This window comes from Archocentrus centrarchus, chromosome 13 (assembly GCF_007364275.1).
Source record: "Archocentrus centrarchus isolate MPI-CPG fArcCen1 chromosome 13, fArcCen1, whole genome shotgun sequence".
Taxonomy (NCBI): Eukaryota; Metazoa; Chordata; class Actinopteri; order Cichliformes; family Cichlidae; genus Archocentrus; species Archocentrus centrarchus.
Window position 1 is genome coordinate 34,048,791 of NC_044358.1, and position 26,905 is coordinate 34,075,695.

At 40.9% G+C, this 26,905-nt stretch overlaps 1 protein-coding gene across 1 annotated transcript in view; it reads left to right on the forward strand.

Moving 5' to 3' along the window:
• The first annotated feature begins 19,682 nt into the window (after positions 1-19,682).
• The window catches only part of LOC115790497 (Down syndrome cell adhesion molecule homolog), a 99,715-nt gene continuing 92,492 nt past the window's right edge, over positions 19,683-26,905 (forward strand). Inside the window, exon 1 of the mRNA XM_030744298.1 lies at positions 19,683-20,561. Within this exon, the coding sequence (XP_030600158.1) occupies positions 20,519-20,561 (43 nt within the window). The 5' untranslated portion in view covers positions 19,683-20,518. The remainder of the gene's footprint in view (positions 20,562-26,905) is intronic.

Below are 26,905 nucleotides of genomic sequence, written 5' to 3' on the forward strand. Positions count from 1 at the left end.
TTGCAGCTGAGTTGCTGTCCCAACTGCTTCCACTTTGTTATAATACCGCTAACAGTTGACTGTGGAATATTTAGTAATGAGGAAGTTTCACGACTGGACTTCTTGCACAGGTGGCATCCTATCATGGTACCACGCTGGAATTCACTGAGTTTCTGAGAGCGACCCATTCTTTCACAAATGATTGTAGAAGCAGTCTGCATGCCTAGGTGCTTGGTTTATACACCATGAAAGTGATTGGAACACCTGAATTCAGTGATTTGGATGAATGAGTGAATCCTTTTGGCAACAGACTGTATATGTAGGTAGCTTTTTTTTCTAGTTTTAATTTGGCAAGTTAGCTGAACATAATGTGTGTGAGCACTCTCTTGTTATGCTGCTCAACTTTTGCACAATCCTGTGTTTGTCTCTAATACCTGGGACCTGTACAACAAAGCCCGATACACCTGCGTTCACTTACCCTAAAATTGGCAATCAGGCTAAATGTTACCCTAACATGGTTAAGTAACCACAGGGTTTCCCAGCCTAACAATGAGCATGAATACAAGCTATTCAGCCAGAGCAGCAGGGTAATGCAGCATTTATTTTGATATTAAATGCTATGAATGTGTTTGATTGGGAACAGTGCTGTAGCTATTAAAGTTTATTTAAACCCAGCAAGGACTACTGGCTAAAGCCATAATAGTTATATAGTAAGTTACTTACTATATAGCTATTATGGCTCTACAATTAAAGTACAGAAAGACCTAACCAGAATTACATTTTTGTATCTATTTAAATTAAGATGGGGTTTACTTATGGCATGCAAGCTGTATTCTTTCAGCTGAAACACCAGCAGTGTTAAATTGTCTGGGGGAAAATAAGGAGGCAGACTGGTAATGTAACAGTAAAGTGAACCCTCCTAACACTGCACCTCAAATCCTTTGTGATGCAGGTCTCTGAGAAGGTGTGAAGGGTCACAAGACACTTATAATTTTGCGGATCCTAATCCTTTTATTTATTTCCCATCCCTTCAGATTTCCCCTCTGCGGTTCAGCTGCTGCTACCATGGTACTTTGTGTTTTGTTTGATCTTGTGGTTTCTTGCTCAAGTTATTTCCTGCAGTTCAACCCCCACCCCTCTCCTACCACAGACCTTCCTGTGGTAGGAGTTGGTGCTTGAGTAACCCAATGCTCTATGAAAGTATGATAAACTTGCCCCTGGTAGGGACTCCCAAGGCAAACAGGTCAGGGGTGTGGAGCTCAGATGTTGGCTGAAGACGGAAGCCTTGGTGTTTATGTTGGACTGAGTTTTTGATATTTTGGTGTCTGTCTGACTTTTAAGGTCGTGTTTTCAAACTAACTGCAATAAAACACTATACTTGTTGTGACAGTTGCTCCTCCCCCCCTTTTTTTTAATGATCAAACATCTTGTCAGTAATGTCTGAGTTTCCAACATAGCTAGGGTTTTCCAGGTGATGTCTAATCTCTTCCCCTTTATTGCTCCAACCATGTTTGTAAAGGCTTTATGATTTTTAACGATTCAGGTCAATTTGTGCATATATTTAGGAGATTTGAACTATGACTTATAAATCTGATCTATAAATTCTAAAATTAGAATATCTAAATAATCATTCTTGCACACTGATAATAAAGCCATGATATTTATTTATATAGGTATATTTGTGATCCCCTAAATTTTATAGGCTCAATGCCCACCTGGAAAACACAGTTGTCAAAGTAATTTGTGCTTATAAGCCTATGAACAGTGGCAACAAGATTAAGTATCCTCCACTGCATGCAAGTCAACACATCAGCACACTGCAATCACTTGCATTTTCTTGTGGATGCTAACTGTAGATTTGCCTCTACACCAATTTTTAAATCAATGACGATGTGACTGAAGCACAGACTTTCAGCTTTAATTCAAGGGTTTTTACAAAAATTCTGCATTAGTTTTTCAGAGACTCTAAATTTACTGGACAAAGTTTAAATATGAAGATCATTTTAAGATCATTTTTAATCCTTTGCTGTCAATGACTGCCTGAAGTCTAGAACCCATGATGATCACCAAATAATGCTTCCTCCCTTGAGATTCTCGGCCATGTGTGGGTCTCTCCATTTTCACTTTTGTGTTTAGTAACTGAAAAACATGATGCGCAGGGCTGAGATATCATGGTTTGCTTTTGTTATATGCTTTGTCTGAGTCTAATCTGTCTTTGTCGTTGAGTGTAACCAGTGGTTTGCACCTTGTTGTAAACCCTTTGTATTTGTATGAGGTGAAGATGTCTCTCGATTATAGACTGTGACAATGATACGCCTGCCTCCTCGAGTGTTAGATGTTTATGAAGTTATTTTTCTTAACCATGAAAATAATTCTGTTATCATCAGCTTCAGTTGTCTTCTGTGGTCTTGCAGGCCTTTTGGTATTGCTGAGCTGCTCAGTGCGTTCATTATTTTAAAGAATGAACTAGATTATTGATTTGGCCACTCCTAAAGTTTTTGCTCTGTCTCTCATTGGTTTATTTTGGCTTTTCAGCCTCATGGTGACCTCCCTCACTTGCTGCAACATCTCTTTGGACATCATATTTAAAAGTACAGTGAAAAGCTATAAAATTCAAATTCAACACTTTGAATCATCTTCATTTTCAGTTATTTCATTTGCCATGAAATATCAACGGAACAGGTGTCACCTGGCCATGAAAGTATTTCTTAGTCAACTGTACAATTTAATTTCCTAAGTCAGAATGCTTTACCTGCATGTGTCAGCTGAGACAGCTTCGTTTTTGCGTTGACAATGATTGGAAAAAGAGGAAGAAACTCCCCTTGGGAAGACCAGATTAGTGTCACAGGCCTTCTCTATGGTGCCTGTTTCCACACACACACACACACACACACACACACACACACACACACACACACACACACACACACACACACACACACACAGACAACCACTGTCTCACGCTGAATACCTCATGAGTCCACAGTAGTGTCACATGTTCAGCTCTTTTCCCTGTCCCCCACCCATGCCTGTTTGACACCCTCATTGAAGTTAATCTCTATCGTTGCATTAACCTGAATAATGTGGGAAACTACTGTGACCACAAAAATTTTTCTTTCCGGTGCACTGCTTGTCATGCACTGGGTCTTGTGAATGACCCATTTAAGCACAATTCCTGTTTCTTCTTCCCTGTGACCTTGGGGTATTTCTTTGCCCCGAGAGTCTTAAAAACAGAATGAAGCTTTAATGCGTCATTTGTCTGATAGCCTACTACCCCTAAACACAGCAAATCAGGCAGTATGTATATATCCTTTGATTAAAGAGTTTAGCAGCTTTTCATGGCCCTCTAACTTATTTTGTTTATGAAGTCTTCTAATGGGAATTGGAGCCCTATGAAGCTGTCATGTAAAGCCACCACATACTTGGCTGCCTGTAAGTGTAATAAAAAGTATAGTTGGGTGTAAAAAGGAAAATTGCCTCTCGCGTTTAACTTTCAGTTTCTTAAAAGATCAAATTTCATTAAAGAATTATCGTTGACGTTCACCCAAAGTGACTTATCAGAGAATGTAAATTCTGGCAAAATTGCCCTTCATATACAGCAGTGTATTTTATCAATGTGTCCGTCTTACTGTACATCCAGTTCAGTGTTTCTTATCTGGCCATACAACCTCAGTTCCCTGCAGTTTCACTGTTGCCCACAGCAAGGCGCTCCACACCCTTCTTGTGCCTTTAATCCAATCTAAGAGAGCTGTAGCATCTGGTGGATGAGCAAATTAGACAGCTTAGGGGAGCCAGTGGTCCTACATTTGGCATCGCAAAGCTCCTTTACTGGGACATCGGTACTTAATCCTCACAGCTCTGATCATTACAGCTGATGAGAGGAGGAGAGCGCTCTACATTGTCTCAAATGCAAGCTCTCCTCCTCTGGCTCCACAACAAACATCGACATCTAAACACAGATGCACATCTAAATTTAACATTGTGCAAACTAATTAACACAATGTATTTAATATATATTTATTTCTTATTTTCATTGTTTAATGTGAATGGGCTGTAGCAATTTTTTTCTTATTGATTAATCTGCTTTTAACGCACTGATTTTTGACAAGCAGTCAAACTTTCCTTGAACCTAATATGAGAAGTCTAAATGTCTCATTCTTATCTGACCGGCAGGTGAAAATATATTTAATGTACATTCATCTAAAAAGAAAGTAGACACCAACTAGCTGGAATCAAAGAGTGCTTTTGTTTTTTATTTTAGAAATTATTAACAGGCTTTCAAAAATGTTCATGTTTGACTTCATAATTAACTTAGGATTTTGAAGTTTTTGACATAAATGAGGGTGAATGAGTTTTACTTTTGAAGAAAAAAATATTACAATTTAAAAGCTTAAATGAAAGTGTAGTTTGAAGGCCAAATAAATGAATATCTCTAAAGATTACTCACTCTCTGCTGCCACAGTGTAAGCATGGGATGTTGTAAAGATTTTAATACTGCACAAAATAATATCTAAACACTTGTCCTTACTTATACTAGTCTTGTTCAGCCAAATTTGTTCCATACACTGCTTCATATTAACGGATGAGTCTTTCAAACATTAGCGAGGTTGATCATAGAAATAAATGTTGTGCTATGAAATCCTGAATTAGCTCTACTGCTTGCTTGGTGACCCTCAGCTCTCATCCTTTTTTCTTTTTCTTTTTTTAAAGCATCACACAGGGCTATAATAATCAGGCCCGCAGACAGCCCAATCACTGTAAGTGTATAATGCTGCTCAGAGATTTGCTGAATCTGCTAGCATTTTGGATGCAGTGTAATTACAGCACAGATATGATTGAGCTGGATGAGCAGCAAATGGGGATCACAGTGGGGCAGATCATCATAATCAGGCTGTCCACATGTTTCTCAGGCAAATCTCATTTTTTGGTATCTAATCAGCAGTACTGTTTATTAGCCAAACTGGCTGGGGTCAATTAGCTTTTAGTTTAGTGCATTCAAATATTTAAATAAATACAATGTAGCTTGCTTTAAGAATTAATTTAGACAGAGATAAAAAGGCTTTTTTTCGTTACTTTTTTCTTTCTTTTTTTTTTTTTTTTTTTTTACACAGCACAGCACAGATTGACATGTAGTTAGCCTGTTCTTCATAACAAGCTACTTCCCCGTCTCTCCCTCTGCCAGAACTGTCAACCCCCTAACAAGGTGTACATATTCACAGCTGCTGCTGCAGGAGTGGAGCCCAAATGAGGAGAGTCTACATAAGATGAGAGGGACGTGCCAGACAACAGGTGCACGGATACATCACGGCTCATCTGCTGGCACCACACTGTATGATTCCAGCCATATAAAAGACAGCTGGTTTTGATTTCTTCCTTTCTTTCTTCCTTCTTCTTCTTTTTTTTTTTTAAATCAATTACTTGTAACTGTACAGCAACTCTCACTCCTCAGACAGGCGGGAGTATGACTAAGGGTGTCTCATCCTAGTCTCGCAGGCTATTCACACTTACTCTTCCCCCTGTGGTGATAGCGTTGCCTCTCCGCAGTGTATCTGTATCTGTTTGTTCATTCATAGGAAAAGCATTAGTGACACGTAGATGAGTCATAGAGGCTTGCGTCTAAACAGTCCATGGCATGTCAGAAACCCTGCCACCCTTCTGCTCCTCGCCTCAAGGCACTACTCATACCCTCACCAGTCTCCCTGGTTACTCTAACTCGTACATATGCATACATATGCCTTCTGTGTTTGTTCAAACACCACAGAGCCCACCTGATGTGTTGGGTGCCACGGAGCAGATGTTGCTGTAGCTGCGAGCCGGACAGCAGTGGGAGGCTGTGGACATCCTCATTACTGAGATGCTGTTAGGGTTCCCCTCTCTAGTGGGATCTCTTTAATGAAGTGGTTCTTATAATCATTCACTCTAATAACCACAGACTGTAAATACAGGAAACTTTGCATATTAATATACAGTCTTTGTGAATACAACTGAATACTGTAAATACCTCTGAGGAACAAGATATTAACATAAAGGCATTGTACAATCTTAATTATGTTTTTTTTTTTTCTGTTTAAGTTAAATCAGAATGAGATGAGCGCAAACACTCATAGGAATGTAGATATTTAAATTGTTAATTGATTTGTGATGGTTATTTCAGTTATGTTATTACATTATTACAACTCCTGAAGTGATTATTCAGATCGCACCAGAGTTCATCTTCAGGGTGGTTGTCAAAATGTCGGATAAAGCAGCATTCCCATGACTGTGCAGTGCACAGACAAGGGGAATCGTAGCAAAAGCTCACATTATGTCATAGTTCAAGAAAGAAAATATATTGAACTCAGTATGGATGATGACATGCAGAGAGCCTCAGTAAGCGTTACAGGGTTTTTTAATGTTACAGATATTCAATACTTCACTATATTTTACAGTAATGTACTGTTTATGGAGATTAGAGTAATAGCATTTTGGATGCAGTGCGATTGCCAAATAAACAAATAAAAACTTATATTCTATGCAGTTTCATGCTTGCAAATCTAACTCCAGTACTTTGCTGTAATTTAACAGGGAATTTTATTATAGTGCACAAAACCTGAAAACAACTACTCCAATCCACCAACACACGCCATCGCTTTCAGGTGAGACATGGGCATAAATGTTTGCTTGGGTGTAGAAATTCATTTCAGAGGGGCAAAAATAAATAAATAAATATATCAATCACTTTGATGGTCTGCATCCAGAGCTGCATAAATGAGACTTTCCCGATTTTTGTTTCAACTTTGCTGTGAGAATCTCGACATATTTCAGCCCAGCAGTGTTAATTGCAGAGCAGACAGATGGAGCAGATGTCTGTATTTATACAGTATGTGTCACACTCCCACTGTGACTTTCAGAGGTGATGTCAGGTGCAACACCTGGAGTTTGTTTCCTCATTAGGATGGGCGTCTCCAAGGCGATACCCAATTAGAAAAGCTGAACCCGACTCTCGGGGCTCACGAGTGGATAGAGATCAGATACATCTCATCTCTCACCGGCAAATTACTTTCATTAATAAACTATATTTGTGGTGCTGATTCCACAGGTAACCTTCTGTATTTCTGTTCCTACAAACACATTTTCTCACACTCTTCCACACTTATATCACACTCTTGTTTTCTCCCACAGTAGGCTGAACAGAAATTCCACTCTGAAACAATATTATTATGAAGGCTGGAGCACCGGCTCACCTTGCGGTGCGATATTCAGTCTCCTTTGCGCTTGACTGTGTCCCTCTGTTCTTACAGCTATCTATCAGTTTCATAGCATGCAATCTGCATCCTTCCAGCCTCCCACTACCCGCCCACCAGTGTTGTATCTGTTGTGTTCTGCATGCATGTAGTGTGCACAGACACAAGCGCATTGTGTTGTTGTGAAACCCCCCCCCTTGCCATATAAAAAGAGACAGGAGCTCCTGGGCAGAGAACACCCACCGAAGAGCTGACCCAGCAGGGTTAGGGGGGAGTGTGGAGGGTCCTCGTCCCCTGGCTAGTTGCTACTCATAAAAGAGGGGTATAAGAGCTCGGAGGTTGTTGTGTGGTTGTAGGAAGGACTGAACGAAGGCCGGCGGAGAGGAGGTTGAAGGCGTAGTGGGGGGGGGCTTCTTCATACATTTTTATGACCACGTAGATAAGGTCAGTAGTGTGCCATCGTTACTAGGCAACACTGCGACCCTGAGTTGGATTGAGTTGTGAATGTGAGAAGTCAGATATTCTTATTTCAACAGCCCTGCTTCGGTTCTGCTGTGTGCATTTGTTAACAAGCAGCCTGTCTCCGTGTGCCATTCTCCGTGCAAGTCGAGGCTGAAGGACTGCTTTAACTGGACGATTAACTGTGGCACTGAAATAATTAGAAGGCCATTGATTGGGTTATTAAATTGTTACAGCCATGTTGGTGATATACTGGTATCTGTGCACTGTTCGGATACGTGATGATGGTAATGGCGATGAAAAATGATGACGGGGTGTTTGATTATATATTTTTAATGATCCAGTTCATGTGGGGATACACTAGACTGTGGTGGTATTGATTTTTCCAGTTTTCAAGTAGAGAATGGAGGAGATGGAGACCAGGCACATATGCAGCCAGAGTACAAATCACCAAAAAAAAAAATAAAAACCCACCATATTCTCTCCCTCCCTTTACTTACACTCTCCACCTTCACTCCCTTCACTCCCTTCACTCCCTTCCCTCTCCACTACTCCTTTCTCTGTCCCCCGTCTTCTCCATAACCCTCTCAGCTCTCCATCCTCACTTCCTTATTTCTGCCACTCCTCCAGCAGGTTTTCATTACCCCCCCTCCCCGCCCCTTGCTCACTCTCCTGCCTCTCCTACTCTCTCCTCCCATTTCTGTCCCCTTCAGCGTCCTAGTTTAGCACGTCAAGGTTGGCTACAGATATGCTCCTCTGTGTCTTGGGGCTAACCAATGGAAAACTGGCTGGGGTTGCTGTAGCAAGCTGGGGTGTTGGTATCATGAACTGAGCAGGAGATGGGGAAAGAGTTGCTGCATGTGCTGTAGTCCATTTTGCAGAGTGGAACTGAAGTCTTACACACACAAATGGCCCTGAAATGCTGCAAGGTTAACAGTCGATATCTGGAAAATTTTTGCTCAGTTTCCCACAGCACAGTTGGCTAGAAGACTTCATTAACTTTAATATTCACCACAGCAACAACAAATGCATCTAAGGGTGTTCGTCACTTTTTAGTTTCCCCTGGAAACATTTCTGTCTGTGTTTCATTGTGTTTTCTCCAGTTGAAGCATTTTTTTCCCCTAGTTGCTCTGCATGTATTGTCAAATTAGTGAAGGTGTTTTCCCACTTTTGCGTGTGTTTTGTCGACTTGGCTGTGTTTTCATACGCTGCAGTGCGTTGAGCTCTCAGGTGCACCACACTTAGATTCAAATACAGGATTCAGTAAACGTGGCTCACTATTACAGAAATGCTTTGCCTCTGAAATCCTGTGACATCTGCTGAAAGCAACTGAGGTTAGGTTCTAAAGTCTAAGGGATTCAGCATGCAGAAACTGACCGGAAACATGGAGAAATGGATAGTTATCACCGACAACAATACACTTACAGTACTTGTAAAGTTCACAATTGAAAACATACAATCTACAGTTTGAGTGATCTGTTTAAACACTATATACACTATGCACTGTATAAAAGATGGATGTATAGCCATCATGATGTCAAGCATCATTTTTGTAGCCTTAAATTTAGCACTATAACCTTTGGCCTATTGGCTTTAGAGCCATATTTTGACTGGAAGGTATAGTGGTAAGTTATCAGTTATAATCAGGGGTTAAAATGGCTCAGTTTGGCATCTGGAGGAACCCTAAGATCAAGTGTAGTGCACTGCTGCAAACTTCACCACAATACTGCAAACTAACCAGCATGCACTAAACTGCCTAGTACAGTGTTTTCATGCAACCTTTGAATAACACAAAATGAACACTAAAATGCATCAAGATATCACATCTAAGATTTAAATTTCCAGTTTATAAAAAAATGTTTATAAAATGCTGAGCAGACCATACCTTTGAAAGTAATCATCTTCCTCTCCTTTCCTCTCTTCCTTACACTTTCCTCCATCTCTCAGTGTCGCACATTAAAGATTTTTTCTCCCTGAGAAATACAACAAGTGCATGTTAACTCACAGGCAGACTTGTGAAAAATTGCACAGAAACATGTCAACAGTTTGAGTTGTTTGAAAAGTTGAATTTGAACAGACCTGCCGTACATTAACCTGCTTGTATGGTGTAATTAATTAACTGAAGGTACCAGATTGCGATTCCAAATCATTCTAGCCAGTGTTGCAAATTAGGTGATGATGTCATATGTCGCCTTTTAGGACATCCAAATAAAATACTAAAATTTCACTCCCCAAAAGTGCAGCACAGACTTCTTTGATGGGCTTTAAAATTAACCACACAGCTAGCCGTGTTGTTTATCCGACAACATAGCATAACAATGCTCCAGGATTTAATTGGCCATTTGAGGAGCTGCATTTTTCAGCTTCATATTTCTGTACCAAGACATAAAATAAAAAAAATCCAAAAGTGTCCAGTCCTGAAAGCTTTTGTAATATATAAACTTATATTATTTATAAATATTTTATCCATGGCATGCTTGATGTGGGTGGGCACTCACAGAAGGTAACCTTTAAGCCTAAGTTCTTCACCTTTTGTATTGACCTCAACAGAAATACTGCTCATTCTCAGTATTTTATTAGTTCCTTTGACATGTTGACTTTTAAACCCTGGTGCCTTTGACACAGTTGGCACATTCCCAGGTCACTTCTACCCTAATTTAAAGAGTGTGTGTGTGTGTCCTAATGCTGATTGATCTGCAAGTGTCTTTTCCATCCCAAGGGGACCACTAGATTGTAAGCTTATAGCAGCTTGAACTCTGTAACCACTCTGGCCACTCTGTAACCTTATACACAGTTGTATGAGGAGCCACGAGCATGACTGGTCTCTTATCAATGTCATTGTCTTAGCAAACAAAGGGGATCATTATACCGCGCTGAGAATGTTTCTATTCTGAGTTAATGGGTCACATAGTGTAAAGGCAACTTGATCCTCCTTTGGGTGGCAAAAGACGTAAGCTGAGGGCTGACATTTTGCTGATGATAGACCAGTCTGTGTTTTGTTGTAAGAGACGCTGGGCTTCACAAGAGTTGTCAAAACAAGAGGCCCCATCCTGAGGGATTACCCAGCCTGTCTGCACACACGCCAGGGACAGGGTTGGCGAGAGGGACAGGGAGGGTTGTGCATATGTGCGTTTGCACAGGTGTGAGAAGAAGGTGCTGGATGGAAGAAGAAAGGAGAATAGGCCATATCTTCCGCTCATCGTTAATATTTTGGTTTGACAATAGTTAATAGTGAGATTACATGTAGACTTTACTAAACAGCACTGGAATATGTAATCACTGAAAGATCACTCACTCATTCAGAAGTGCAATATTATGGTGTCAGTATTTCATGACATTTTGAGCTGCAGGTTCTTTTGTACATCCCACCTACTCTGATTTCATTCTTTAACTCTTTTTCTTTCTTTCTTTTTTTTTTACATTTTCCTTTTTGTCTTACCGTCAGTTTTTAAAGACATAAATTGCATCATATATTTTTATTTGTAATTTGTCTTCTATTAGCAAAAATAATTCTAATTTCCCAAGCACACTACATATATTGTATATACTACAATAAAAAAAAAGAAATGTGCACCCGTGAATTGCATTATCCATTTACCCAATTACATTGTATTTTGGACAAATACTTAACAGAGAATTATATAGTTTGAAGTGTCGTGTGGGTCCTGCTGGGTGCTGTGAAACACTACCATCGGTCCTGCCATATCGTTTTAACCCTACTTGCTTTTTCTAAAATCTTATTTCATATTGTCTTCATTAAACTACTCTAGAACTCAGTTAGCCATTTAACCCAAGGTGATAGCTTTTTTGTTTGAGACCTTAATGATAATTTCTTATCATTATTTTGCAATTACTGGATCGACAAGCTTATCCAATAAAAGCTTCTAGTTGTTGTGGACAGCGCAGAGCAGCTGCCTCGTGTCTCTAATAATGTGAGTGGCAGTGAAAAACACAGGAGAACATATGCCATGGGATTGTTTATGAATATACATTGACAATGTTATAGACCAGCTTTGTGGCATCAGGTTCAGTTGTAAGTAGGGAGCAGAGTTCATCAGAAGATTCATAAATTCCAAAATTTAAAAATGCTTCCTGTGATGTAGTTCCCGATTCATGAGTTCCTGATTTTTTAAACTTTTTTTGTAGTGTCATTTTAGCCTTTCTAAAGAACATTGTAAGAGGTGTTACAATGTTTACACAGCTGCGTGCTTGATAAATCACAAAAGTACAACTTCCAGTGGTTTAACAGTGGCTGCCACCACTCTCATTAATATCTTTGATTTAATTTTATCAACGACACTGAAGTTGCCAGTAAAATAAAGAGCGCCAACAGATCCCATGCCAGTGTGAGTATCACAGTCAGAGGAGTCATGACCTTGACTGTACAGTGCCTTGAATTGTCTCATATGTGCTCTATTTCCTTGCTTATATACACGCACTGATACATTGGCACATGCAAACACACCCGCATAAAGACATGCACAGCAAGGCCAAGACTGCCTGCAGCAGCCCAGGGGCCTCATTGTCACATTCACTTACTGCTGTTTAGGCATCATGCTGGGGGGCTAAAATGAACTACTCTCTTCTCCACTCCCTACCCACGCAGTGAACTCAAACCTCCACCAAAAATCCACTCTGCTCATGTCCAAAACATGTCTGTGGAGGCACTGAATAATGTTACATACTTATTGTTTTTCTCATATGGATTTCTGTCTACATGCTATTGCCATATGTACAAGCTGTTGTCAAAACCCTCATGGCTAAAATGACCCTTTTTTCTGCTTGTAATATTGGTTTAGAGATTTTGTCAAAATAACTGAGCTCAAATAAAGTTACATGATGGAGGCAGATCAGAAAGGCCTGATCAGTGTTTCTGAAAGTGCAAATGCATGTATATTGTGCAGAATGACTATAGGCTTTAGCTTTAATATCAGCTTGCAATGGGAGCACACCCATCTCAGTTCCAACCAAACTTTGGACCAAAGCTTCATCTTCACTCACGCATCTTCATACATGTCTGTGTCGAAACGGTGTTTCCCATTGCAGAAACTAGCAAGTTGTTTTAGGGCCACCAGCATATTTGTGCATATTCTGGGAAAGGTGCTTCTCAGTTGCTTAAAAAAAAAAAAAAAAAAAAGACTCCTGAGCAGCTGTTGAAGTAGACTGTGTTGGAGTTATGGTATAAATTCCATTCTGTTTGTTATAAATTATCATACCTTCTGTTTGTATATTTTCTATAAGTTGTTTTATGTGCATATGATACTGTTGTTTTTATGTTTGAAATGGGAACACGTGGTGGTATTTCTTACAAAGGAAGTTGTAGTTACCTGCAGGCTGCTCTCAGCCTGCAGAGAACACATATAGGATACGTGTCTCGTATACGCCATGTTACATGCGCACATGTCACAGTATGCTTACGACCATATCTGGTAAGGAAAAAGCCAAGAATGTTGTTTATTACATGCTGTAAACTGTGTTTGATGTAACCCACGTGATCTTATTGTGAAAATCCGAATAAAAGCGCTGCGCAGGAAGCAGTTCCCCAGGACAGATAACTTCCGCTCAGCCGCGAGCTGAGTTCAAGGAACGGATCTCTCCTCCTTGCGCAAGTTCAAAAGAGTTGTGTGTTTGTTCTCTGAGTTTTTAAAATGATCTGAACCTATCAGACTGATTCATTTCTGAGATCATTTTTGACATATTCAAAAATCAAGACAAAGGACAGCAAACTGCTGCTCTTTCAAACATCAGCTTCAACAATTAAACAGTCATCATATAGCCTAATCAATAGGCAATACAGCAGCCATCTTGGTGTTCTCTGCTGTTTCTTTCTGCCGACTCAGAGTTGAAATTGTCATGGAAGCTGCTGCAAAATTATTCCATCAGCATGTCAGTCCTATAGATGCAACAATGCAGTGGATACAGAAAAGCTCAAGGCCCTTATTAGAAGGTCTGTCCTATAGAGCAAATTAGTGCTGTAGTAACAAAGTCCTTTCTAGACACGTTTCACTCAGTAGCCAATGATAAGTCAAATCAATGTTAAAAAACAAATTGGATAAAAAGTTTGACTAGTCATCATTTTACTCCTGCTTAGCCAGGTGTGACCTTCAGGGTCATAGTTGGGTTGGAGCCTATACCAGCTATTAAAGGGTGACTGGGGGGAAAGCCACCCTGGACAGGTTAGAGAGCAAGACAATCATTCAGAATTCAGGGCTGTCAATCAGTTTCAGTTGCTTTGGTGTTAATGAAATCAACAAAATGGTATTGTTGATTTAAGATGATGTAGAAAGCAGCAAGACGGTGAACCCTCCATGTCAACATCAAAAGTGCGAACTTCAAACTATGTTGCATTTTTTGAATTGTGTTGATAGACCAAGTAAAACCAGAATTATGATCAATAATTTTTGCTTTTTCCTGTATATTGTCCTCATGTGTTATGCACATTTGGTGCTGGAAAAAAAAAACATAAAAATGGGATATTCACTAGCAGAAAGTGCTAGTGAATTTTAAAGTTTTGAAATTTGAGAGATTAGAGAGATTTTAGCATGTTTAGAATGTATAGTTTTAAGTGAAGTAGTTTTTTGTGTGATTTTCTGTCCAGTGTGTTAATACAATATGTCAAAATGAATAAGTAACTGTACAGTCACACATGTGAGGTTGTGCTGAAAAAATGATACCAAACAAGACAAGGTAAACAGTTTTTTAGGTGAAATATAAAGGCAAAATCAAAAGTAGTAAAAAATGGCAAATTATACCTAGGGCAAAAAAAAAAAAAAAAATATCATATTCATCTGATATTTGGTAAACAGTTGGGGAGGGCCAAGAACTAGTGCCAAACTGAACGCCATCTGGATCTGATCCAGATTCTGGATTTGCAGGCTACTTGAATTTAACATGGGGAACGCCATCTAATGCATATTTTTAGCTGAAAAAAAGACTGACTGACAGCTGAAAAAAGACACACCATCCTCATTTGTTGCAGTACGAAGCAGATCACTATTGTCCATGGACGTGTAACATTTGATCAGGATATGATCCGGATACGTGACTATATGACATAACTTTTGACTCCCCTGTTGTCACCCACCCAACAAATTGACAATAGGACCTATTGTCCATGACCTGTGTTATCTCAGTGATTCAATGTCTGGTGAGTGACATGTTTGTGAGACGGACAACGTTCAAATCAGCTAAAACATCTGCTGGGGTTTGTTGTGCCTGGCACCACTTATTTCCCATTGAAATCTGATGTGTTTTCAAAGTATTCCTTTAATTTTTTTTTGAGCAGTGTGTATGTGGCACTGCAGGTGGATAGTATAGTGGCAACACTACTGCCTTTGGAACAATAGGTTGGTGGCCGGGAATCCCGTACAGGGCATACATCCAGTAAGGGTTAGGCCCCCCATGATACCCAAGTCCAACATTGCCCAGATTAATAAGGTCATCCAGGGAAGTTCCTATGAGGCCTCATAGCGGCTGCAATGAACAGACTCAATACAAGAGCGGGGCCCATAAAGGAATTAGCAGAAACACGTGAGGAGCAAAACACCAGCTAGACTGTAAAACTGTAGAGACTGTAAGACCAGATTGACTAATCTGAGCAACCTGGATTGACCACAAGAAAGCCTATGACTCAATGTCTCAGACATGGATCCTGGAATGCCTGGAACTGTACAAGATCAACAGAACCCTAAATGCCTTCATCAGGAATTCAGTGGGGATGTGGAAAACAACACTAGAGGCCAACTTCAAGCCAGCTGTCCCCGAACGTTGTTCTGCATAGGCCTGAACCCCCTCTCTCAGCTACACACTACACGGTGGAGCAACCATCATCCACCTCCTCTACATGGATGACATCAAGCTGTATGCCAGGAGTGAACAAGACATCAATTCACTGAACCACACCACTAGGATCTATAGCAATGACATTGGAATGTAATTCAGACTGGAGAAGTGTAGTTGCATGGTAACAAAGAGGGGGAAGGTGGTCAGAACTGAGGGAATTGCACTACCTGAAGGCAACATTGCAGACATTAAGGTTAACTACAAGTACCTTAGAATTCCTCAGGCAAATGGGAACCATGAAGAGACCAATAGGAAAGCTGCAACTGCCAAATACCTGCAGAGTGTAAGGCAAGTCCTGAGAATTCAGCTGAATGGGAAGAACAAGATCCAGGCAATCAACACCTACTCCCTACTGGTCATCAGATACCCTGCTGGGATAATAAGCTGGCCAAAGGAGGAGATAGAAGCCACTGGCATCAAGACAAGAAAGCTCCTTACCATGCATGGAGGGGTACACCCCAAATCCAGTACACTGAGACTGTACGCAAGTGGAAGGAAGGAGGCCAAGGACTGGTGAGCATCAGAAACACTATCCTGGATGAAACAACAAGATCCATGGTGATGGCCACGACTGATCATATGCTTAGTGAATATCTCAGCAAGAACAGGAACCATCATGGAAGGACCGGCCTCTGCATGGCATGTCCCACTGGCAGAAGAAGTGGCTGATATTGAAAAATCGTACCAGTGGCTGGACAAAGCTGGGCTGAAGGATAGCACAGAGGCACTAATCATGGCAGCACAGGAACAAGCTCTAAGCACAAAGTCAATAGAGGCTGGAGTCTACCACACAAGGCAGGTGCGGGTGCAGGCTGTGCAGAGATGCCCCTGAGACAATCCAGCACATAACAGCAGGGTGCACGATGTTAGCAGGCAGGGCATACATGGAACACCATAACCAAGTGGCTGACATAGTATACAGGAACATCTGTGCCAAGTATGGCCTGCAAGTCCTGAGGTCAAAACGATATGCCCTCAAAGGTGCTTGAGAATAACAGAGTTAAGATCCTCTGGGTCTTCCAGATACAAATGGACAAACTGGTGATAGCTAGCCAACCAGACATAGTAGTAATGGACAAGCAGAGGAAGAAGGCCATGGTGATAGACGTTGCAATACCAAGTGATGGCAACATCAAGAAGAAGAAACACAAGAAGCTTGAGAAATACCAAGGGCTAAAGAGAGAGGAGCTAAAGAGGATGTGGTAGGTGAAGGCAACAGTGGTTCCCGTGGTAATCGGGACACTCGGGGGAAGTGACCCCCAAACTGGGAGACTGGTTCCAGCAGATTCCTGGAACGATATTTGAGATCTCTGTCCAGAAGAGCGCAGTCCTGGGAACAGCTAAGATACTGTGCAAGACCCTCAAGCTCAAAGGCCTCTGGTAGAGGTGAGTGAGAATTTTATTTATTTATTTTCACACAAACACACACACACGATTGAAAGAAAATATATGTTCCTCGCCTACTGGCCTGACTATAGTCTGTTAAGGTTTACCACTGAATGCCTCAGCCCACTGGTACAAGGTTGCGGCTCTTTTGTTCAGCGTGAAAATCAAGGTATTGTCTTTCACATTCACATCACAAGTAGCCTGTTCAGTTGTACAGCTGCTGTAAGTGATAAACAGCAGCACCTGTTTTCCATAAGTATGGACAAAGCCTGTGGCAACAGAAACATTTGAGCTATTTGTATGTCCACAACTGACCTTTGCATTGTCAAAATTTCACACATATTTATTTCTCCGTATAGTGATGCTAAAATTCTGAGGGTTAGTGTTGTTGTTGTTCGTGTGGTATTAAAAGCCTCTCTCACTTCATCCCTTTTTTTTTATAAAATAGAAGAGAGGGAGGCAATTATTTTATAATTATGGTTTTTAATGTGAAAGGGCATTTAACCCGTGCTAACCAGATATTAGATACTCATAAAGGGATCAAACATGGCTCATGGACAAAGTACTGTAATTATTAGGAGCAATATTGATTAAAAGGATTATATACAAATATAGGTTAGAGGTTGTTTTTTTCCTCAACCACAGTAGAGCAATGTGACTGTACTTTGCTGAAATGAATATGAGTGAAATCACCAAACACACCTGCTGTAATTTGGTTGTTGTAAGGTCATATGGTCAGTGTTGCTGTTACACTCTGCTTGTTTGCTGTCAAACACACTTTGTGAAATTGTGCTTTTACTGGAAGCTCCCTCATACGGGGTGTCTGTACAGCGGTGTGAAGTTGTATGTAGTGTACACACAGACACACAATACATATGCCCCTGACCTACGTGCTGAAGAGAGGCTGAACCCTAGCCTCTTTTTTATGCTTAATGACACCAAGCGTTAGTTTTCAACAGTAAATAAATATAACCTTTTGATTAGCTTTACTTTATCTATTTCATTGCCCCCCCCAAAGTTTTAATTTCAGCTTCTCATAAAATCCTGTTTGCTGAGCTAGATTACACCAGAGACGTTATAAGGACTTTGATTACACCAATGCTTCATTTCCCCTAAAATGTCAGATGGCACCCTCTAATGCCACGGATCCCTCCCTCAATCCCTTGAACCCACAGTCGAAGTCTTTTTTCCTCCCTCTGTAAGAACTGTTTGTCTTTACAGGCTGCGAATGTCACCTTTAGTTGTGGAAAAGCTTTCTTTTAATTTTGCTAAAGGCTGAACCAAGGAAAACTACTGGCAGTTCTGGTCCGTTTGATTACCTGTAGGGCATGAATGGGCTTTGCCTTTGGCATCACTAACACGTCCTTGAACTTTACAGAGATGCCCTTGAGCGAGGTGCTTTACTTTCATTTTAAAATTGCTTATTGGAAACGGATGCCGTAACCTTGTCTGTATAAAGTACAGTATTTAAGCGCAACTGCTGAGAATGAGTGTGGGCTCCTAGAGAAGAAAAACAAAGCTTAGATAAAATTATGCCTCGGCCTGTGCTGCAAATGATCATATCTCACATTCTGGAGCAGCTAATCAACTCAGCTGTTCGTCCATGCCAAGAATTTAGAGCCAAAAAAACAAGCACAGTGCTCCTAATCAGCTCTAAATGACAGCCAGGATCTTTAACCCATTGCCCTGATTCACCACTGCGTTCTCCTTTCCTCCAGTCTTAAACTTGTTTGCAGCTTAGGCAAAATGTAAACTGTAACAATGTCCACTCATTCAAACAGAAATTGTGGGGGAGCATTAGTGATAGAAAAAAACGAGGCAATTCCTTAAATCGATTACATTAGTAAAAAACAAAAACAAAAACTATTATGAGGCAAGCTAGGACAGTGTGTTCTGGACTTCAGCAAAGCAGAGCAGTGCTCCTGTTTGTCTGCTAAAGTGGGGCCAGAAACAGGAGGAAAATTCAAAGATCAAAACAGCTGTACTAAGAATTCTCAGCATCTTTGCCAAATTAAAAAGCATCTATTAGTTCTAAAACATGTTGTCAACATACCCTTTTACTTTCACACCTATTTATTTATGCATCTTTGTACACAGTCGGAGTTGTAAGGATGCAAGTGTCTTGGGGTATTTAACCGGAATTTCACTTGCAATATATTCTGTCATGTGGGATAGAGCATGAGCTGCAGACTGCGCTGCCGGTTATATCACATTCAGTGTAACCCGGCGCTTTGGACAGGCCGACAGGCTTCCACAGCCTACTACAGCTATACCCTTGACTTCAAGGCAGGCATTAAAATGGAGGGGTGGTGGTTGTGGTGGTGGGTGGTGGATTATGGGGTTGAGGGAGGCGATATAAACTGTGTGAGTATGTGCGCCTTCGGGGTGGGGGACGCTTCATCTTAACCCCCTTTCTTCACCCAGACAGAGTCACTGCTTTTTCTTTCCATTTTCTGTTCATGCGATTATTAAATCTCAGTCAATTTAAGTGCTATTCACTTAAACAAAAAAGAAAAAACTCCTAATTTGCCCACTTAAACGTAAACAAAATATGCGTCATTGGGTGTCCTTGTAGATTTCCATTATTACCGGGGAGCTCGCGTCTGTTTTATACATAAAAGAAATACACTAGGAACTAAATTCAAGCAGATTTGGGATACAATGGTATGTTCTGCGTACACCTGCACAGCAGCAGACAGCGCTTTCTGTTTGAGCTGATACAACTCCGTGCGTAAAAATCCTTGGTACCTTGGTGCGTCAGGTGCAGCTCATTTCCTTAATGCAAATGCCCCACTCGCTGCGTGCTCTCACACTCTTCCACCTCCACAACAGTATCCTACCCTGAGGAGCGACCGGCAGCCGCCTCTGCTCCTTTAAGGCAATGAGGAATTAAAGCGTCTGCAGGGGCAGGGGAGAGGGTTATTCTGTGTAATGCTCAGAGAGTCAGTGTGGTGCGATTAGAGAGCGGCAGCGGGGAAGATGCGCTTGCTCGCCTCTTGCTGGACGCACAGAGGCGATGAAGATGATCTGACTTTGGAGCCTGAGCAAGAAACGTCTTTTTCATTCTTCTGCTACCACCCTCTCCCTTCTGTTTGCTTCTTTGCTCTTTTAGTTGTTTTAATTTTCTAAAATTTTATTTTTACCTTCAAGGATGATCCGTCTTCCAGTGTTTTATTTAGGAAACGGGAGCTTCTGACATTTTTCTTTTAAAGATTTAGTTTAGCCTTTTTTTTTTTCATTTTTGGATTTCTTTTTTTTTCTTCTTCCAGGATCCGCTCTAACCCGGCTCTGACTCAGCATCACACACACACCTGGGCTTCACCCCTTCAGCATCCTTTTGAATAACAGGGACAAGCAGCAAGACGCGGAGCACAGGAGGAGAGTCTGAGCAAAGCTCTCCCCAAGAAAATCACAGAGGCGCATTTATGGTCCAAGACAGCTCAAAAACCAAATCAGTGTAACAAAAAAAAGTGCGAAGGAGATATTAAAAGTAGAGACTCGGACCGGTTTGCTTTAAGACAGTGGCAAATGTTTAACCTTACCCCAAGCGCACAGAAGAGAAACCCAGGGAGGCACCGGTCGGAGGAAGAAGAGAAAGCATAGCTTGGGGGGATTGAACGGAGCAGGGCATGTGGATATTGGCTTTTATCTTTTCCCAGAGCATCTTGAATGGTAAGTTGCACCTGCTCATCTTTTTTTCTTTTTTTTTTTTGCTCATCACCTACTGCAGAAGGCAAATCACTGGTAGACAGCTAAGTGGCTGAGGAGGGAGGATGGAGGTCACCTGTGACCCACATGAAATGGATTTTATATGGTTGTCAAAAGGCTGACACCCCTGATAGGGAGAGAGAGAGAGAGAGAGACGGGCGAGGCATGAATTGCGTTTTAAATCCTTCAAGCTCTCCTACAAACCATTAGAGCTATCTCTGGCCTTCAGATATACACCCTGAACCAGGAGACAAAAACGGCTAAACCATGTTTGTTTGAGTGGCCAGTAGTCAGTCTTTTTAATTGCAATAGTTAGATATGATCTCAAGTTTTAAATGTTTTTCATTTGAATCATATGAATGAGTTTTTTTTTTCATTTCACACCCAGTGATACTTTTTTTTCTGTCACAACCTTGTTCCACTGTGGCCCTTAGTAATAAGTGACGTCTTTGATATAATGGACATTTGGTTTAACCCTTTCCCCATCCCCCACAGTGGGCATATTTTTCAAGTTCAAATGGCCTAAATTAACACAAAGCATCAAAATTTATGCAAGTATCTTTAAAGTCAATCATTCATATTAGCATTTTGAAATTTTTTTTTATTAAAAAAAATATTAAATGATATTTCTGGCTTTAGCCGAGTGTTTTGCAGCACCTGCACAGCCAGTTTTGTTACAAATGTGAGTCCAGCTTTTTGTTATTTACATTTTAAATGTAGTTAGGAGAGAGGAAAACGTGCACCATTGTACAAAATGTTCATGTGATGAATGTAATGAACAATAAAAGTGTAATATTTTTTGATGAAACATAGTGCACAGAGGTCACCCCCCCCCCCCCCCCCCCCAGACAAAAAGAAGTTCACAAATATATTCCTGAAAAGAATGCGAAATGCATTTTCCATTCAAATGCTGAAATTGAGACACGGAGATCTGGTTGTGCATCTTGTCGGTGTTTTCATGTACACAAGTGCAATTGCATGCATTTGTGCCATTGCACACATGCATGACAATATGCAGGTATGTTTGCGTGCTCTTAGAGTGTGTATATATGTGTATGTAAAATCAGTAGTGGAAAATTGATACAGTTTATTGCATTCACTTATTGGCCAGAGTCCCTTCTACAGGGAGGGATTATGGCCGACTGGGTGTGTACGAAAACGGGGGAAGAAAAAGGGAGAGTTGAAGAAGGAGAAGGAAAGAAAATGGAAACATGTCCGGGAGACATCAGGGTGACAAGATGGGGATTGTTCACATATTGGGGGAAAAAAAAAAAAGCCACTGGTTTGTAGCTTTTTTATGAAAGAGGTAAAAAAAAAAAAAAACCTGAATTCACAAAGCAAAAATTGGGGAAGTGGGGATTTACAGGTATGAATATATTCAACCGCATCAAGGAGCTGTGATATATTATGGTGTGCCCCCCAAAATGGATTTTCCCCCTCTGGCCAGAATGATAAAATAAAGCTTCGAAATGGATTTTTGTTTCTGTGCCAACGCTTTTTCGGTGCTGAGGCAACCCTCTGTCGGTGTCGTTTATTGACATTGACTCCATATAAAATGGTATCTCCCTCAGCCCAGCTTGTGCTGAAACTCATAAAGGAACAATAAGGAATCCTCATTAATCATAATCATCTGACTCTGACATTAGATCAACTGCCATGCAAGATTGTGTCCGTTTATTGCTTAAGGGATTATTGAGGAGGCCTGTGGCAACTGATAGGGATTAAGCAATAGACAGTCTTGAGTGCAGACATTACACTTTTTGTGCTCGTCATTTACACTCCAATCATTTTATACGTAAAAAATACATTTTTAAGTATTTTTACCACTTGCTCTTATTTGGATATTTTTTTTTCCATCGCTGTACAGGAGCCTGGCTATATGTGACTGTGTCCTCTGTGGCAGGGTGTTTTGTTGATTATCATGAAAATGAGGTGTTCATCGGCTGAGCAGTCATTGTCAGAATGAATGAGTGACCTTGTAGATAGAAGCCAGCACTGAGATTCCAGACAGTTCTTGCAATTTCAGAGTTAGGCCTATCATGTGCACACTGGCCTGTCTCTATGGTAACCTCCTTAATGGGTGTCAGGGGCTGCGTCCTAAAATGTTCACCCGTTCACTCTTCACTGTATGGGGGGAGAAAGCTATATAATGTGGTGTTGTGCAATGAAAATATGCCATTCAGAATTCCTGTTGGTGCTTAGTTAGCGTCAGGTGCTTGCTTGCTCTGTCAGCATTGCATAGCTGGATCATTTCATCCACTAAGTTCGGCTTAATTCTACACAAGTTGGAAACCTTTTTTAAAAAAATGGAACACCCGGGGATAAATTTGACTACATAGTAAACAAGTCCTGATGGGAATCAAGAGTTTGGCTGCAAACTGGGCTGACCTGGAAGCACTCAGTTCAAAGCTAATCACATCTCATCACATCGGCATGTCCACCGTTTTGCAACCAAGTACCTCAGTTTGCTTCTGGGTTCTCAGTGTTCTTTGCATGCATTCACCGCATATGAGCTTAATGAACTCAATTAAAGAAAGGGGAAACGGATTCACACCCACACAATGCTCACAAATGTCAATTTTTAATTGCTTCCCTTATCATTGCAATTGATTGTTTATTATCAAAAGGAAGCAAAAGACAAGCGCAGTCCTTATTACTCTTTTATGAAAATTAAAATGTTAAATCTGACACATTCACCAGCCAACAGGCACAATTACTTTTTGTATTCTGTTTAAGACTTTAAGCTCTTGCTATTTCCTGTGCCTATCAAAGTAGCATCTATAAATTCAGTCATCAGTACAGGAGAGGAACCATTAAATATCTCTGCCTGAAAGCTGCCTCTGGGCAAAACCACAGCAAGCTAAACTGGCCTATTCAAATTCTCATTGCAAAGATATAATGAGACAAGGCTTCTCACACAGTCCCCACCAAGACTGCAATGATTTGTAGACATGCACACGGCTTAACCCAACGCTCATGACTTAAAAAGGACTTATCTCATATTTCTTCAATAAACGAACTATTATATAAATACAATAAACGAACTCTATTATATAGAGGTCAGGAAATCGTGCAATCAAATTTTGATCTCAATTAGCTGTGACCTTTCACGGACTACACACACACACACACACACACACACACACACACACACACACACACACACACACACACACACACACACACACACACACACACACTTTGAAATAAGGAAGCTCTTCCAGAGCATCTAGCCCAGTGTAGCTTACAGTACAGTAAATAGCTGCCAACATCAGTTAGCCTGCCAATTTTACATGACCCCACATTATTAGCAACCTGCAACACTGGATGGAAATGCTACAGGGACTGGGGTGGATAGATAGATTGAACTTGGCTGCAAATAGAAGGTGGAACGAGTGTTTGCATGGCAATAAATCTACATGAAGGCGATGACGCCAGCGCAGTGATGAGAGGCTCTTTTGTAAAAAAAATATCTGAAGATCAATGGCCTCCCAGTGGCTGTTCACGGGGTCTGTACAGCAACGGAGAGAAACCTGACCACCCTTATAGTTGCACTCACAGCTATTAGTCTGTTTACTAATTACCAATTAGGATTTGGTTGCACAACCAGCATCATAGCTCCTGAAATCAAATTACCCCATGAAAACACCCAGCACACAGTCAAGTGATAGATCATCCTGTGCGGTCTTACACTGATCTGAATATCTAATGGGCTAAATTAAGTTTACAAACCCACTTAACTCTTCCTCACTTGTGTGAGTTGTAAGAAGGTTTGTTGGGTTACATTTTGAGCTCTGTGCGTGATTCCAGTTGAAAGGGCTGCTAATGTTGGGTAATGGATACCCTGATGTGTGATCATAATAGATATCCCCTAGTTCATACATCCCAGCTGTATAACGAGGGCTACTCTACTGTACCATACCTCCTCGAGCCTGTCTAGCTCCCTAATTAGGAGCAAGCTTTGGTGACTCGTGTATGTGTGCGTGTACATATATGTGTGTGTGTGTGTGTGTGTGTGTGTGTGTGTGTATGTGCTGCATTTCATCCAATGTAAAATCTAATTACCGATCACACTGTGTCTGACAGGATTCCACTGAATCGGAGGTGTAATTGCGCAAGCCCGCGTGTAAATGTCTCTTACATTAAAATGTTAACGATATCATTTAGCATCTGCGGGGAAGAGCAGAAAAGCCCTCAGCACCCAGATGTAGGTGTTTGATCATGCGTGCAAAGTGAGGTTGTAGTACATCTGGCGGGGGTTTCCCTCTCAGAGAGGGTTCTCAGTAGAGAGGATGTTTTTAATTCACTCAGCACCTGTCAAAGTGACATGTTATATTACTGGGCTGCACTGCACAGGTACTGTAGTGGAGAAACTGGTGTAAAAGCTTTATTTGACAGTTTAAAAGAGACTAAGTCACGAGTGAAGCACTTCTGCTTTCCTGTGCAGAAGTGGTTTTCTGTAGATTTAGTTTTAAAGAAGTTTGGAACATGCCCACTTATGACAAAAGACGCTATGACTTTCTGCATAACGGTCCTGCAGCTCTCTTCCTGATGCAAAAGCCAAAAAGTCAAGATGTACAGCACGCACTAATTCTGATTTAATTAAACATTACCAAGGTGATAAATGTGGCCAGCCCAGCAAGGTCTTCCTCCTCCTTTCTGCTGCTCCCATCTCATTCTATTCCTAGCATCCTATTCTGTCACACCAATCCTCTGCATGTCCTCCTTCACGACTTTCATGAATCTTCTCTGTGGTCTTCCTTTTTACCTCCTGACTGGCAGCTCCATCTTCATCATCCTTTGTCTAATATATCCACTATCCCTCCTCTGCACGTGTCTAAACCATATCAGCCTCGCCCCTCTAACTTTGTCTTCAAAATGCTCCACCTGAGCTGTCCCTCTGATATACTCATTTCTAATCCTGTCCGTCCTGGTCACTTCCAATGAAAATCTTAGCATCTTCAACTCTCCAGCTCAGGCTTCTGTGTTTTTATTAGTGCAACTGTCTCCAAACCATACATCAAAGCAGGGGGCCATGAGCCAGTGAACTCCTAGTGCCAGTCCCAAGCCTGGATAAATGGAGAGGGTTGCATCAGGAAGGGCATCAAATGTAAAATCTTTCAAACATGTGGATCATCAAGAATGAAACACGGTACTTACTGAATACAAAAAACCAAAAATAAATACACAACAGCATCATTCAATTAAAAAAATCCTGATTCTCATATTCACTGGAGTTTGGTTAATCCCAGTTACAAACACTGCTACACAACTTGTTACAGAGTCAGCTACTATATATTGAGCTGAAGTAGTAGTTGGTAACATGGGTAGACTGGGTCTCTCTCCAACATATCATTTTATCAGTACTCTATATTGTACTGTACTGCATTTTGAGCTAAGGCCTTTTCAGTCTTGATATGAGAAAGTCTTACTAACAGTGACATGACCAGCACAGCCAGAATATACTGAATGAAAAATATGTGTCAATACAACAGTACTTTGTGGCTAACTGTTAACCCAAATAAGTTAACAGCACTCAAAAATCTGAAGACACTTAAACCTTTTTTAAGTTTTGCTACAGTCACACTAAGAAAAACAGTGGCTGGTAACTGCAGCAAGAAAATTACCGCAACTGTGTGCAATGAACATGCCACCATGTTGCCTTTGAAATGGTTGCTTCGAGGATGCGTACCAGGTCTGAAATCACTCGCCGTCAGCTGCTGTCTTCAAAGTGACTTGAATGGAATAAAATGACAGTAATAAAGAGTCAGTCTACTTCCAGTTAGAATGGGGTCAAGTTAGCAATTATATGCAATCTATTTGCAATAATATGGTGATAAAGTTCAGCCAGATCCTCAGAAATTCAATAATTCCTCCACAAATAGTGATGCAGTTGCAGCAGGATGGCAATTTAACTTCAACCTTGCTTTTGTATAGGAAGTTAACTAGAAAACAACCAGTTAGCAATCAGTTGATTCTCCTTTTGCAAAGAGATACAGTATGTCACAGTTAAATTGTGCTCATCTGAGTCAGATTGATTGCAATGTGTTGGCAATCTGTCTGTGTTTATGAATTAGACTGCAGGCCTTTGCCAATCTGTCTGAGGGTGATTCCAGTTAGTCTGAGTTAGACTGCAATTGTTTGGAGACAGGTTGCCTGAAACCAGATGACCTTCTACTCGCCTTGCAATCCAAAGTGGTTGTCCAGAGGTGAAGACAGGTTCTTGCATGCTCAACCCCTTGGTGACAAGCTGGTTCCTGCATCCACTTGTAATTGGTCACCGAAAGCAAAAAAATTCAGTGCAATCA